The sequence below is a fragment of the Diuraphis noxia genome, unplaced genomic scaffold (genome assembly GCF_037042655.1).
Source record: "Diuraphis noxia isolate RWA-SAM2 unplaced genomic scaffold, SU_Dnox_SAM2 contig0003, whole genome shotgun sequence".
Taxonomy (NCBI): Eukaryota; Metazoa; Arthropoda; class Insecta; order Hemiptera; family Aphididae; genus Diuraphis; species Diuraphis noxia.
In genome coordinates, this window is record NW_028301713.1 from 48,665,092 (window position 1) to 48,681,365 (window position 16,274).

Consider the following 16,274-nt stretch of genomic DNA (forward strand, 5'->3'; position numbering starts at 1 on the left):
ATTATTAATAATAAGGTTTACAATTCATATTTACAAGGTTCTTACTTCTCCATTAAATGGATTATAAGTTATAATTTGATCGTGTAATATTAAGCAATATGCAGAAGTTGAAGCTGGGAACGCTTCGTCTGCTTCTAGTTCAATCCTAAGGTCTACGGTTGACATTTTCACGTTGTCGTTCTGGCGGCTCATGTCAACAACAATAATTGGACATAGATTTTTGAAATCTGAACGGTTCAATAGAGGTGTTACTTCGTTATAACCATAGTAAGATTTCTGGAACTCGGCATATGCGCGATATAATGTAGCCATCTTATTCTTGGTGAAGTCGCATTGAAAATCTTCATAGGGAAATACTTCTGAGTTTAAATAGACCTTTACGTTTTTAATTTTACAATGGTCGAAAAATGACATTGCTTTATTCGAGCTATTTTTCCTGTCGTTTTGAAATCCGATTATAACATATCGAGGCTTTTCTAATTTGTTGGATGTCTTTACTTTCCACGAATGCGAAGTGTTTTGAGGTAAAAATGGATATTCACACAGTTCCCACGATCTAAACGTACATGTTAGAGGTTTCTGATTGTTGATTACTTTCAACAGTCGAATTTTTTCTCTATCACTCACTTTCACTATAGGCATTCTCCACAATATTTTTGTTATGTTTATTTTAACATCTTTTAGTTTAGGAGTGTCTACTATCTCATTATTTTTAAACTGTTTAACAGCATTAATATCGATCGAAGCTCTATTCAATATAAGTTGTTGGTTACAATTTATTAAAATACGTTTATAATCTTCGCAAAAACCAAACAAATCTTTAAGATTAATACATCCATTCAAATTTCCGTTATCGATAAAGTCTTTATTACCATTTTTAATTTCACTATCCCAGGCAGCATTATGATGCGATATAATATTTGTTTTATTATACGAGCAATATCCTTTTAATGTAGTCGAAATACCTGGGTTAACAAGTTTTTGAATTTGAGTACCATTTATTTCATATTTCATTTCAGAGAAAAGAAATGCCAGTCCATTGTTTATAAATCGAATTTCGTCAGTTATATCTATAGGTTTATTTATTGTTCCCTCAATGTAAATATAACTCTCACATGGTAAAGTATAAGACTCTGTGTTATGTAAAGCAATACGGACCTCATCATTATTAGAAAGAGCGGACGTCGAATAAGGTAAAAAAGAATGATATTCAATTTGAGTTATCTTACAATCATCGGTGTATCCTGCCGTGACATTTAAATACATATCATCCATATTAAATTGCGTTTAGCGAACGTAGAAAAGCCAAATTATCAGCAGTTAAACTATGTTTGACATACAATTTACGTTTAGAATATTTTTTTTTCTTTAGAGATGTTACCTTGTTAGTGTTATTAACACGACTAACATGTTTTATATTTGCATACGTATTTATATTATGAAATTGCAGCCCCATAATATTATCATGAGTCTTGAATTAATAACCGTATTGATACTGGCTCGCCTCGCAGATCGATCAACTCGTTGTTCTGATTTTTTAAAATTATACTTGCGTGCGTTATAGATGTAGAATTAAGAGGGTAAAATACCAAATGTGATGGTACCTCTATTATTTTATAGCCTGGAGGTACATTTGGATAAAACTCATGTATTGTATGACACTGTTTACCGTTGACAAATGAACCCATAACTAGGTTTGAATCGATATATATACAGTTTGTTGTGGTAATATTGACTAACGAATCTGATTCGTGATTGACATTAGCAGCATATTTACGATTTTTAAAGCCTAACAACTGCCCTATACTATTTGCCATGGAAAAATCGATAGTTTCGCTACAAAACATTGTACATTTTAATGTATTATTATCTGCTCTCAACTCGAATAAAGTATCAGTGTTATGTAATACACGTTTTATTGCCGTCTCAATTTCCATCAATTCATAAGAGCCAGTAGGTATTGTATAGCTATCGCTATTATTATTATTATTATTATTATATATGAAACCAATTTTATTACACTTTTCGTTTACATTAGGAATAGAATTATTCGTTTGAAAACCCAACAGTCCGATTTTTGCATTTTTACTAACTTCTATAGGCGGGAAAAAGTCACATCATAATTCGCTTGAGTTCCCCGTTAAAGTTATAGTGTACATGATAAAAATTTTAAACACAAGTGTCCACAGTTTGTTGTATTATATTTCTGTTGTTTCTCGTAATTATATTCGATACTACAACCGTTGAAATATTTCAGTAATTCTAGCGGAGGGGTTAAGTTTCCGTAGCTATCAAAATATTTAACATGATTTCCGATTTTCTTATACGCTACCCAATGAGTACCTGTACCTTTGTCGATGTCTAAATTAACTATAGCCGACTCTTTATATTTTGGTCGTAAAGGCAACCTGTCTCTAGAAAATACTCCAATGAAATGAGGAATTTTCAACATGTCGACATATTTTATAATCTCATAATCGTACAACGCTCTATCGGGTAACGTGGAAATTAGTTTTTTGATATAGATTTCTTAACTGATCCGCCCTTGTATGGTGCTAGGTATAAACCTTTTCCTTTTACGATTTTATAAGAACCGCCCTTGTGAGGTGTTAGATATAAACCTTTACCTAAATGAATAGGAGTGCTTTTACCAGAATTTAATTCGTTCACTACTTTTACTATATTGCCGACACCTCCGGTAAGCGCGCCTAATGCTGATAAACCAGCAAAAATAGGTATTAAAGGTAAAACACCACCCTTTTTTGGTATTGGTATAATTCTTGGAGTTTTAGTCTTCTTATTTATAGATTTTTTAAATTTTTTCGCAGATGACAGACATGTTCTTACTAATTTAGTTATATTATTTTCATTCATTTTATTTTTGATCGAATTTTTAGCAGCCGAAACAATTTGTTTAAATCCGCAACCAGCACCCATCTTACGTTTGACTTTCATGGCTGTAGTAACCAACCAAGACGCCGCTTTTTCCTTAATACCTGTGTTTTTAGATTTAAACACCTCCCACGCCTGATTTTCCAATATTTCGTCCGCTCTATGTCTATCGGCGAGAGAATTACTTTCTTCGTATGCTATATCGTGAGCTCTGGCCAACTCATCAAGACTGTTTATCCCACGTTCTCCACGTGCTAATCTTTCTTTTAATTTGGTTCCAGGGCCAGCAAATCTATAACAAATATATATGTATATATATTTGATTTAGATCGGATTTTAATAATAATAATAATAATATATCATAATGACTTACCTATAACCAGGTAAATGTAATTCCACGGGTAAATGATTAATAACAGAGTTAATAAGACCAGAGCCCTTATTGTTGTTCCGCTTACGAACGTGAGACATCGTGTGACGCTTTCACTGACAATACATCTGTATTTATAGCTAAAAGTTTAAAAATGCGATTTATCGAACAAGAGAAAAAAATTCGAATTTATAACATTGATACCCCTGATACAATTCAGCTTAGACATGGTATGCTTTTTCCAAATACAATTAGATCGTTAGTGCTTGGGAGCTCGGGATGTGGAAAAACAAATTTGATATATTTTTTACTCGTTGACGAAAACGGGTTACGTTTTGAGAATGTTTATATATACTCTAAAACGCTGGAACAACCAAAATATAAATTACTAAAACGTATAATTGACAGTATTGATGGTATTAACATGTATACATTTTTTGAGAATGATAAAGTGATTCCACCCGAGCAAGTCTTACCAAATTCTATTTTTATCTTGGACGATGTTATAGGCGAACAACAAAACGTAATAAGGGAATACTTTTCTCGAGGTCGTCACAATAAAATAGATATATTTTATCTGGCTCAGAGTTATTCAAAAGTACCTAAACAGTTGATACGTGATAATGCTAATTTATTAGTATTATTCAAACAAGATGAAACCAATTTAAAACATATTTACAACGAACACTGTTCAGGTGATATGTCATATATACAATTTAAACATTTTTGTGTGACGTGCTGGAATCGTGACAGATTCGCATTTGTTGTTGTTTGTAAAGATAGCGAACGTGATAACGGACGTTATAGATTTGGATTTGATACATATGTGGTTATATAAGGCGGTATACAATAATAAATATTATCATTTAAAACTTAATCATGACGGAAGCAACTACTGTATTAGATGAAGTCGTTAAAGCTAAGGAAAGTATAAAACGTAAATATATAGCATTAAAAACCGGTTCATATAATGTTCAGCAATTAATGTCTGAGACATTAAAACCTATTATTGAACCTTTAAGTAAAATATCAAATAAGCCTCAACTCATACCGAATAAAGAAAACATTAATTCGAAAAACTCAATTGACTATCAGCAAGAAATTGAAAATTGGTTTCAGTCTACAGACTTGGATAAAACCTACGGTCCAAAAAAACTTCCAAGCGGTATTATTATTTTGGGTGGAAAAGAAGTAAAATTCCTTGAAAACACTATACTTATTGATGGTGTTGTTTACCCATCAACCTCGGGACTTATTCAGTTATTATTTTTGAAAAATCCATTAATTTATACTGATAACGATTTAGAGGCATATAAATCTATATTGATTCAAACATCGGCACATTTATCATCAGATGGTAAAAAAATAAAAAAGACTGGCTCTAAATATTCATCGGTTATTAATAAATTATTTACCTCGTCTGGTGGTGGATTATCAATGAAATTACAAAAAAATAACTTAGTGTATTGGGATAATCCAAATGAGTTAGTCGATCGATTACGTCTACTTCTCGCGTCCAAAGCAGCTGGTAATACAGGTGTTTCAAACGAAATAATATCGATTTTCGAAGAATTACGTGAAGTCGGTCTTATAAAACGAATACCAAATGTCTAAACGGGAAATCGCTATCGAACTTCACAAGCCAGCAAGGAAAAATTTTAGTAGACGTAGAGTTAACGTTTATGGAAAAAATGATTTATGGCAAGCTGACTTGGTTGAAATGATTCCATATTCAAAGAAAAATAAAAGTTACAAATACATTCTAACAGTTATTGACTGTTTTACAAAATTTGCGTGGGCTCTACCTCTGAAATCAAAAACTGGTAGAGAAGTCACTAGTGCGATGTCAAAAATATTACTTGATCGTTCACCAAAACTTTTACAACTCGATAATGGAAAAGAATTTTATAACACCACTTTCAACGCATTGATGACTAAGTATAACATACACAAATATTCTACATTCAGCGTTATGAAAGCATGTATTGTAGAACGATTTAATCGTACATTAAAAGAAAAAATGTTTAGAGAGTTTACGGCGCGTGGCTCACACGAATGGATTTCAATTTTACCGTTGCTGCTTAACGAATACAATAATTCACGACATAGAACTATAGGAATGACGCCAATACAAGCAGATTTCGACCCCGCCTCAGTGGTAATAAAACAATGTAAAATTAATAATGAAAAAATTAAATTCAAAGTCGGTGATAACGTTCGTATCAGTACACAAAAAGGCGTGTTTACAAAAGGTTATCTGCCAAACTGGTCTACGGAAATATTCGAGATTATAAAAATAAATAAAACATTACCCGTTACTTATCAATTGCAAGATTATATAGGTAAACCTATATCAGGTTGTTTTTACTCTGATGAAATATGCAAGACCAATTTTCCAAACGAATATTTAATCGAAAAAATGATTCGTAAGAAGGGCGATAAAATGTTTGTAAAATGGTTAGGATTCGATAATACACATAATAGTTGGATAAATACACGTGATGTCAAAAAATAGTGCCAGTAGTTTTATAACTATGAACGTGTTTGGTAGTTCTCAGGCTAGTGATACTAAGAAAACTATTTCCGATATTCAATCAAGTAACAAAACAATCCTAAATGATGTGAAACTTCATCAGAAAGAAATTGATACTTTGAAAAGTAATATTGTTGATCTAAATTTAAAAATACATTCGATGGAAAATAATATACAAACAAGTAATAAGTCTTTATTAAATTGCGAAAATCGTATGTCAGAGCTATTTAACAACTATGCTGCCACCAGCACAGCGATAGGTATCTTCGGAGGAGACTTGAGTCAATTAAAATCTGAAATAAATCGAATAACTGGGATATTTGATGAAAATTCACTACCGAATCATGGGGCATATATTTCAGATTTAAATTCACGTTTGGAGATCATCGAAAGAAAAAATATTAATAAAACTTAATAATATACAATATATAATACAATTATAATAAACAATTAGTTGGTTTTAAATATATGAGATATTGGAATATAATGTCAGTCATGCTGTATACATCAACGTGTTTGGTAGTCCACAGACCTTGTTATAAATACTACAAGTCATTTTTATATATATCTATAATTATGTCGTCGGCTATCGCAGACATGCAATGCGTTCTTGGAGCAGGCAATAAATATTTTATTAAAGAATTATCTATAATCGACACGGAAACATGGGCAACTCAACACTGGATTTTTAAAAATTCAAAAACTATGCAGGACAATAAGAGTCGAAAAACTAACAAGTGGTTGGAACGTAACTATCACAAACTATCTATAGAATATGGTGATATTGAATATGAAGAACTAAGTAGAATATTGAATTCATTAAAGTTCACATGCATTTATGTCAAAGGTGAACAGAAAAAACAACTGCTCACAGAATTTATACCTCATGTCACACTCATCAACATCGAAGACCTTGGATGCCCACGTTTGGACCAAATATGTAATGATGAAACTCTACCTTGTTGTATTTTTCATATGGAATTTAATCCTAAACAATGTACATTTTATAAAGTATTTGCTATAAGGAAATGGTATATAAATAATTCTTAAAAATTATGTTGTATACATTTTATTTAATAAACATAATTATATTTTAACATTGTTTTTTTAATTTATATGTTAACATACATTTACAAGGTTTTTTAATTATACTAATATTGGCTTCCATCTATACCTGAAACAGAAAAACATGATTATAAACATGAAAAAACTTAAATATCTAACAATTATACATTATAAACATGAAAAAACTTAAATATCTAACAATTATACATTATAAACATGAAAAAACTTAAATATCTATCAATTATACATTATAAACATGAAAAAACTTAAATATCTGTCAATTATACATTATAAACATGAAAAACTAAAAGTTTATACCCTAATCTAACTTAAAAACATACTGTTACACAGTATTTACAATAATTTCAATTTTATGTGTTGCGTTTACAAAAATAAATACATGAAATATACTATTCTAACTTAAAACTAATAAAACATATATATATTATTTACAATAATTTCAATTTTATGTGATGCGTTTACAAAAATATATACATTAATCTATCTCAAGTATAATTATATAACATGATAATATTTACAATATATATAACAAACTATATATTAATATTTACAATAAAACTAATTAACAGAAAAAAAAATATACAATATATAAAATCAGGTTATGTAATGTAGAAGGCCTATCATTAATCCTTTCTCTTCCTCGTTCCAGCCCCCTCCATCTTCCTCAAGTTCTGACCATATGTCATCTTCTCTGTAAAATTAAGAGAAAATGTTAGTAAAATAATTTAAATATATATTTTATAATAACTTGCTCTATACTATAGTGTCCATGTGCTAGTGTATTTATTTTATCTTCTAACACCACCCTCTTGTCATCGTAGCTGTTATATGTTAATTTTTTAGTCTTTATCGTCATGAGCTGATGATTGAATGACCGTATTGAAACATTCTCTGTATATAATTCCACTCCTTCTTCATCAAACAGACACTTTCTATGATCCTCAAGAGTCATGTGGTTTTTAACCACATGACCTCTTATCCCCTTCGCTTTGATCTTTTCACCACCAACTTTATCCTTATCGTTCTTATCTCTCACCGCATCCTCTTCTCCTGCATATACATTAAAAGCGTAGGACTTTGCCCTCAACGCACAAAACTCTGTAATAGCATTAGCATCCACCTCATCGGAAAAGAACCCCGGGATCTTCTTTCTTTCCGCCACATAACACGGATGGTCACTGGGCAGGTTAGCGGTGTCCATCCGGTCCAACAAGTTATGGTTGGCCGCCAAGTCTGCATAAAAGTCATCAGTATAGACATGGTAAATCAGTGAATCTGAAAAAGAATGATATTAATATATTATATACATGAGTATAGTTTTAATATAATATTTACCTGTATCAGTATACATTAGTTTAATCCTGTCTCCATAATGCCTCTGTATAACATCATAATGGTACTCATACATCATTGTTTTTGAAATATCTAGTACAGCGAATCCTGTAAAAAATAAATGTGTTAATAAATGTATTATTGTATATTATATAAAATATATTTACCAATATATATAGGCTTGTCAAATTTAATAATTTTATTTTCAAGCGCTACGGCGTTAAGATTCTCATTATAAGTAATACAGTGTTTAAACGTACTCTTATTAATGAGTTTCTGTAATCTCCTCTCACACGACACCAACTCCATCTTCATCTCTTTCCTTTTAGACTGCATTGTTTTACCTGTAAAAATAAAATATTAATAAAAATATAATAAATAGTATAAAGTAACATACCAAATACAGCATTGTTCATCAGCTTAAAAAAGTCTTTCTCAAAATCGTTCTTAGCCTTCTTCCTCATCTCGGTGTTCAACTCTATATATTTAGCCAGCCAATCTGACTGGTTAAACTGAATAACTCTGTGCACCTATAAAAAATAAGAGAAATGTTAAAAATCTGTTTAAAACCATATAAAATACAAATATTTACTTTTTCAACTATCAAACCATTCTTAATGGCCTGCTGTAAGTTCCTATAATGTATGATGTAATTCTCCTTTTTCTCAAATGTCGCCATCAACTTCCTAACCTTCGAGCCTCGAGGCACGCTGTTTTGCGGGAGGAAAGGCAGGTCGTTATGTCCGTTATGCAAGTGTCTTGGGTACGACACGTCCACCTCATACACTCGTCCTATGGGGGAGGTGTCATCCAAATCGTTCAATCCATTCAATGTAGGTTCAACCCAGTTGAACCCACCGTACGGCATGTACTGCGACATAGCCCATCCGTACAAGTTGTTACCTATAAAATTTAAAAAATATTATTAAGTAAGAAAAAAAATTAACAAGTTTTGAAAAAAAATATACTCACAGTCCTGATATATTATCCACGATTTCTCCTTCGTTTCGTCATACCCCGGGGTCTTTACATTGTTCGCCGTCGCATATCGCTTGCTCGCCTGTACCAATCCTCCACGTATACCTATAACAAATATATAAGATTATTATATATTAATTTTTAAAAAAATAATATACTAACCATTCTCAAACATTAATAACATGTCGTACTCTGACAACAACTCCAACTTTTTCTTTGTAAACTTAAGCATCGCATCGAAACTTAAGCCTGGGGCGGTGAAATAATGGGCGGCGTCCAGGTTATACGCCCTCATGCACACGTCGCGGAAGTTCTCGAAAACGTCTGCCAACAACAACACGTCGATTTTAAGATATAGATCGCTGTACTTCCCTAACGTCGTACAGCCGAAGTGGTCCCAGACCTCCTTCACGTGGTCAAACTCCTTCTCCTTAATCCCAGTCTCCGTCAATGTACTGTAAAAATCCCTCTTACTCGGTAGTCTTGTCTCCTCCAGCCGCTCCCAACTATCCGTGTACTCGTACGGGTACACCCCCTTACGAGTCACGAGCGGCATATCTCCGGCGACAAAATGTTTGGCTGTCTCACGGAAGTTCTCATGTTCGGGTGTAACTAAATTTTCAGCCAGGGACGATAAACTCGACGCCATAAATCGGAACGTGTCGATAAACCGAACAGTGAAGGTACTACTTATATATTTCGAGAAAGATATATATTTCTCCTCACTGTTCGGTATAACGTTGATAGTCTGTGTATCATACCCAAGTTCCGTTACTATTAAATGGGCGTCATAGTTGGAAAGGTTATGGAAAAAAACGGGGACAAATTTAGGCTGTTGTAACTCTAAGTTACACCTAGAGCACAAGGTCTGCCTAAATTTGCCCGTCAGATGATCGTGATCTCTAACCTTATCGCCCCCGGCTAAACTACATTTGCATAAGTTACACTCTATACACTCTTGGTGTGTTTTTTCTTCACCCTCAGTCATTTTTATCGGAATATTCGTCTTCATCAGATTTTCGATTTTCAGGGCCACATCAACAATCGACTCCATAAAATGTTTCGCCACGTCTAAACGACTTAATAAAACTCTACACCCGTTTTCAGTCTTGGATTCAATTACCAGAACGTTTGAACCGTTATACATCATACTCGATATTTTATAAGCATCGGTTTCGAGAAATGTGGTACGCTTGTACTTTTGCGGCGTGTCTAATATAAAAGATAGTACGTTACCCATAAGCGAGAATATCCGTCTTAGAAAATCTGTACTTATTTTCACATAACGTGATGATGTTAATAAAAGAACAACTATTTGAAGTTGTTCTGTTGGATCGATACCGACAATTATAAATTTTCTAGCCGTAAAGTCCAACGTGTAGCATGTAGACTCGATGAGTTCAGCCGGAGGTGATGGTGGCACATATGTAAAAGCCTTCTTCTCGTTGTATAAGGTAGCGTTGTCGGCGATTGAACCAGCCATGTTTTTAAAAATGATTTTAAAAATAATAAAATAATAAACACTTAAAATTTTATAAAACACTTGGAAAATAATAAAGACTAAAGACTTGAAAAAAACTATAAGTTCAGAACGAATTATGAAGACTGTGAAAACACTGAGAGGAGAATTACAATTGTGTACGACTGAGAACAGACTGAATGAATGGCGGCTCTTGTAGAGCTAAGACGGGTGTGGATGAGTCCATTAATTGGTAGGAGATATAATATTAAGCTATCTAAGAGTCTAACGTGTAAGTGATTAAGGTATTTTTTAGTATATATTGGTTATTAATGTGATATTCACTAATATATATTAATTTGTTGTTGTTGTCGCGTATATCTATGAGTCCAACGTATAAGCGATTAAGATATTTTTTAGTACTAATGACATTTGCTTATAATAATAATATATATAATGTTATAAACAGATTGGTAATTATTATGTTATTCACTAATATATATTAATTTGTTGTTGTTGTTAAGTATAGTATCTAAAGGACGAGAGTTTACTCGCGACTTATACATTTTCACTAATAGGTATTTTAATTTGTTGTTGTTAAATATAATATCTAAGAATCTACAGGAAAAATGTGTAATTGATAACTGATAATATTGATAATAATATTAAATAATATATGTTGCTCACATAACGGATCGGATGGTGGTGGGGAGGTGGGGGTTAATACACAAAATATATATCAGTCGCGTGATGAGTAGACGGGTTCAGGTGGAGGGGTAAATATACAAAATATGTATCGGTCACGTGATGAGTAGACGGGTTCAGGTGGTGTATGAGGTGGGGTGGGGTAAATATACGTCGCGTACGTGCGTGATCGGGCGGCGGCGAGGACGAGGATGAGTAAAGACTAGGATGAGCGGATGCGGGGATGCAGAGATGCGGATGCGGGGATCAGCGGGGCAGCAAGGATCAGCAAGGATCAGCGGGGCAGCAAGGATCAGCAAGGATCAGCGGGGCAGCAAGGATCAGCAAGGATCAGCGGGGCAGCAAGGATCAGCAAGGATCAGCCTTCTGAACATACCAAATCATACTACTAACATTAATTAATTAAAATTATGATGGAAATTCTATAATAAAAAAATCAAAATATTTTTAATATTATCTTAAGCCTGAAGATATATTACACGCACATACTTAAAGTGAATGCCTCTTAGTGATTCTGAGTTATTGACAACACGCTCAATAATTTGATTAGAAATTCTTATGAATTTTTATTAAATTACACTTATACCTAATATCTTGGGCAGATTGAAAAAATCATCAACAACTGTATAGTAGGTATATGAATGTGAAATTTTTTTGATATGGAATTTAAATGAAAGAAATCTAAGGAAACAGGAAATTAGTTTTAATATTAGATGATAAAATGTATGTAGTTGATCTAAATAATTTGAGTGCCATATTCCATCCATGAACAATACAATAGTTTTATCATTTTTTTATTAATAATACTATAATGGATATGTAATAATATTGGTTACTCTTCTTTTGCCATACAGAGTTTTTGTCACAGTGCATATATATATTTATACAGTGTGTAACAGAAAGACCTGAACAAAATAAATAAAAAATGTGCTAATTCAACGTATGACAAAAATTATTAATATTATATATTATGATAAGTAAATAATTTAAAAAATATACTCATGTCAGAAAATTCTCAAAAATCATATTTTTAAAAAAGTTACTATGTGTTCCAAATTAATTTAACCAAAAAAATATTGAATTAAAAAAAATAAACTAGGTTTTTGATTTAGATAAATCTTTTTATACCATCAAAATTGTTCTTATAATCAGATTCACAAATAGGCTATATTGAATTTATTTAAAACATTTTTTATTAAATTAATTTTTTTTATCTTCAATACTAAAAATAAAAAAATTAAAAAATATTATATATGTAGCGCTATAGGGGCACTTAATGAACAAAAAAAATAAATAAAAAATATTAATTTGAACAAAAGTTATTCCAAAATTCAGATCTATCTGTTACGACTTATTGTATATATAATGCCATGAAATTAGTTTTGAAAATTACATATAGATAGTTCCTATGTACATCTAAAAAGGGTTGTGTTTGCTCCTTCTTACCCTCCGACCTAACCGACCGCGACGTTTATGGTGTGTGTATGTAAGGATCGTTTCCGGCGGTACGTTTAGGAAGCGTTCGCGCAGTATGCGTCGTCCACATCGACCAGGGCGCGACGTGCCGCACCGACGCAACAGGACGAACGCTGCCTCACGGAAACTTTAGCCGCTCGTTGAAAAGTCGCAACGAACGCATTATAATGATAATGTACAATATAATTTATTGATACTTAAAGTCCTTAAGTGTCTGAGCCCGATGAATGAGATTAATATTTGACCACGTTTTTTTTTTTTTTTTTTTATAATACCTACCAATAATAAAAAATAATGTAATAATGACAATCGTTCGATTTTTTTTTCCCACTTGCACGCGTGACAAGCGGTCGGTCGAAGGTCATCATCACTATAATATAAATAGGTACGCGTTGGCGCGTTACGGTGGTCTGAAATAAATCATTATATAATACCTACCTATATATTATATTATATAATACTGCATCAGCATCCACCCTCGCACATCGAATTTATTCCAATTATAAATGAAACGAATAATCGTTTTACAAAATTAAATTAATACATTATATAAAATTAGATATTATATTAATAGATTCCTGGTATGTATATATATAATATTTATGTAAATTCTATACCTTTATTATATTATATAGGCGAGAGTCAGGACGTTAGAACCCCATGCGTTGCCTCCGTCTTCCAAACGCATCATAACGTAGCAAATTAAACGTTTTGAATAATCCAATTAACTCAGTTATGCTTGATATTAAAAAGAATATTGGACTATATTATATCATTTTTAATGAATTTAGAATATTATCTTTCGAATTTCGTAAGATTTTGTTATATTTTGATTTTAACAAAATTATTGCCATATTTTAAAATCTATTAACTATACATTTTTAAAATACTCATAGAAAACTCTTAAAAATTAAAGTATAAAAATCTCAAGAAATTCACTGGATAATAATCTTACGTCTAAATTCGATAATAGGTAAAATCATCCAATAGTAAGACTGATACAATGAATACGGATGCATGGAAACGTAACATCCTCTTAATTTTTTTATTTTTTTTTTTTTGTTCTAAATAGTAAATATGTCAGATTGTTAGCGATAAATTCATAAAACATAACGAAAACATAACTATGTAGGTATAGAATAAGACATACGAAAAATAATATATTTATTTTTTTAGCTAATTGTTTTGCATGGAGTTATTTGACTTTCGTGTTATTGATAAAATGTGTTCTACTAAACAAACACTTATTTTAAAAGATAATAATAATATTGAAAGGTCAATCAATTTTCATATCGTACCTGTATATAGAATGCTCAAATTGCTTTATCTCGTCATGTTTGATTTACGTACTAATCTGATTATTCGAAACTGTTAACTAGAATATAACTATGACCTGTACAATCATTATAAATTGTACCATATGTTATGTACCAACGTCTATTATAGCAGCTGGTGTCAATAATTTAAATTGAAAGTAAATACAAAATTAGCACCTCTTAAATTGTTCTTGAAATGTGTGCATTATTTCTTAGTGTACGTGTTTTTGTACTTTTGGTGTTGTTTTAAGTTTTAAAGATTTTTCGCTATTTTTGAAATGATTTTTTTTCCGAACCTTATAGAACTATATAAAATCCTCATCTGCAAGTATGTATAATATACACACTCGGCATTTATAGGTACTGAATTTTGTCTATCGTCTATGCATATTATTATGTTTTTTGCTACCTACCTTAAAACTCTTTTAGATATAGATTATCGACATTCGACATAGTTACATCACGTGGGCCGTTGAATGACATTTATTTGAGCCAATCAAAACAACCACTATATATATATATATATATATATATTGTTATAGGTTGTTACCATTTGTATTTAATATTGTGTATAGGTATAGTTATGCCATTTGTGTGTTCGATTTATAAGCCGAGCCGGCCGAGGTATGTGATTCCATCACCCTTTACGAAATCAATCACGCACGACATTTTTAGGTCTTTGCTTATAATATAATAATAGGTAAATATATGAAAGGTTTGAGTGTGATAGTGTGAATATTATATAGGTATTTCATAATATTTCCATGCAAATATTCACAGTGATCAATAAGTCCTGCACCATCTGGCTCACGCTTCGTGGTCGTATCGTTGTCGAATTTTCCATCACAATGACTACAATGTCATATATTTATATACCAGTGGCGTTGCTGCAGCCCTCCTTCCCGAAATATTATGAACATTTAAAAATAATTTTATTGTATATTATTAAAATGATTATTATTGTTCTATGAAAGTCGCTACGAAAGTCATGAAATGTATTTTATTGGTTTTAAATTGTCATCATTATTTTGTTAGCTTTTCTTATTTGTTTATGAACAAAAGTTAACTATTATTTACACTTAACAGCTATTTATAGGTATTTGATGCATACAACATTGCGCATAAAATATTAGGTTTCTGCGATTTTCATTGTTATCATGTTTATTGGTTTCATGTTAAAATCCATAAAAAAAATATTTGTGATTCATCATTTACATCCGCTGACTGTTCTTATTTATACATCTAATCGTTTAATGATGTATATAGTTGTACAAATAATAAATATGCATAAACGATTGGCGGAAAATATAGACCGACGGGCGCATGTAAATTCCATCGACCTTTTTAAATTTTTTTCATTTAAATTCCACCGGTGCGTTTGTTTTACCTGAAATAAAAGCATCCAAATCCAATCTGATGAACTAAGATTACATAATTTATGTGGGTACAGATTTATTATAATATATTTATTGTATTTATAGATGCAATAATTTAATAAAAAAAAATCATATAATAATGAAATAGAAAAATAAAAAATTGTTAATTAACATAACAAAGGTAATACGTACCTTCATAATTTATGTACAGATTTATTAGCTGTATACATTTTATATTTAGATAGTTGGATCTTTTTTCCCAATATTAAATTAAAAGATATAATAATCAATAGTGATCACTACTTACTACAAGAGTATAGTTAATATATACTATATAATATTATCTGTGGTCGTTAAGATGAAGTAAACTAAAGATGAGTCAGTTGAAAGTTGATGTGTAGCTATACTAAAAATAGTTGTAATCTGTGGATTTTAAGTGTTTTAATGTCAAAAGTACGTATCGGTGGAAGACTCATTGTACATATAAACATACCTGTAAATATTATTAAAAAAACTTTTTTTTAGATCCAAGACTTGTTGTACTCACATTATTATCAATTCATAGAGATATTGACATTTCAGATAATCAAATATTGTACACATTTGTTAACAGTTAACAGCGGAAAGGCTCAAAGGTTTAAATTGTGACTTTACTTTTATTGTTATTTAATGATAAATTATTTTAAAATGTTAAATAGTATTTAAATATTGTTGATTTTTTTTATCATCACATAATCATGTTTAATAAATA

General features: G+C 31.3%; 2 protein-coding genes across 2 annotated transcripts; both read right to left on the reverse strand.

The window, feature by feature from the left end:
• Window positions 1-30: 30 nt before the first annotated feature.
• On the reverse strand, window positions 31-1,275 carry LOC149057472 (uncharacterized). Its single transcript, XM_089223429.1, has one exon. It carries the CDS (start codon window positions 1,273-1,275, stop codon window positions 31-33), a length of 1,245 nt encoding a protein of 414 aa, XP_089079555.1.
• Window positions 1,276-7,475: 6,200 nt separating this feature from the next.
• Window positions 7,476-10,739, reverse strand: LOC149057473 (uncharacterized). The gene is made up of 8 exons (XM_089224507.1): window positions 9,354-10,739; window positions 9,186-9,296; window positions 8,806-9,116; window positions 8,611-8,743; window positions 8,381-8,557; window positions 8,217-8,321; window positions 7,634-8,156; window positions 7,476-7,572 (listed from the first exon to the last, which is right to left on the reverse strand). The coding sequence occupies exons 1-8, from the start codon at window positions 10,672-10,674 to the stop codon at window positions 7,476-7,478; spliced, it is 2,778 nt and encodes a 925-aa protein (XP_089080633.1). The 5' UTR covers window positions 10,675-10,739.
• Window positions 10,740-16,274: the final 5,535 nt, after the last annotated feature.

What these genes read in the sequence shown, in the direction of transcription:
- LOC149057472 (XM_089223429.1), bottom strand. Translation starts at nt 1,275, where the DNA reads ATGGATGATATGTATTTAAATGTCACGGCAGGATACACCGATGATTGT.
- LOC149057473 (XM_089224507.1), bottom strand. Translation starts at nt 10,674, where the DNA reads ATGGCTGGTTCAATCGCCGACAACGCTACCTTATACAACGAGAAGAAG. An exon ending in GTGGATAATATATCAGGACT is followed by an intron (nt 9,117 to 9,185) that starts GTGAGTATATTT and finishes TAAATTTTATAG; the next exon opens with GTAACAACTTGTACGGATGG. An exon ending in ACTAATGTATACTGATACAG is followed by an intron (nt 8,157 to 8,216) that starts GTAAATATTATA and finishes ATTCTTTTTCAG; the next exon opens with ATTCACTGATTTACCATGTC.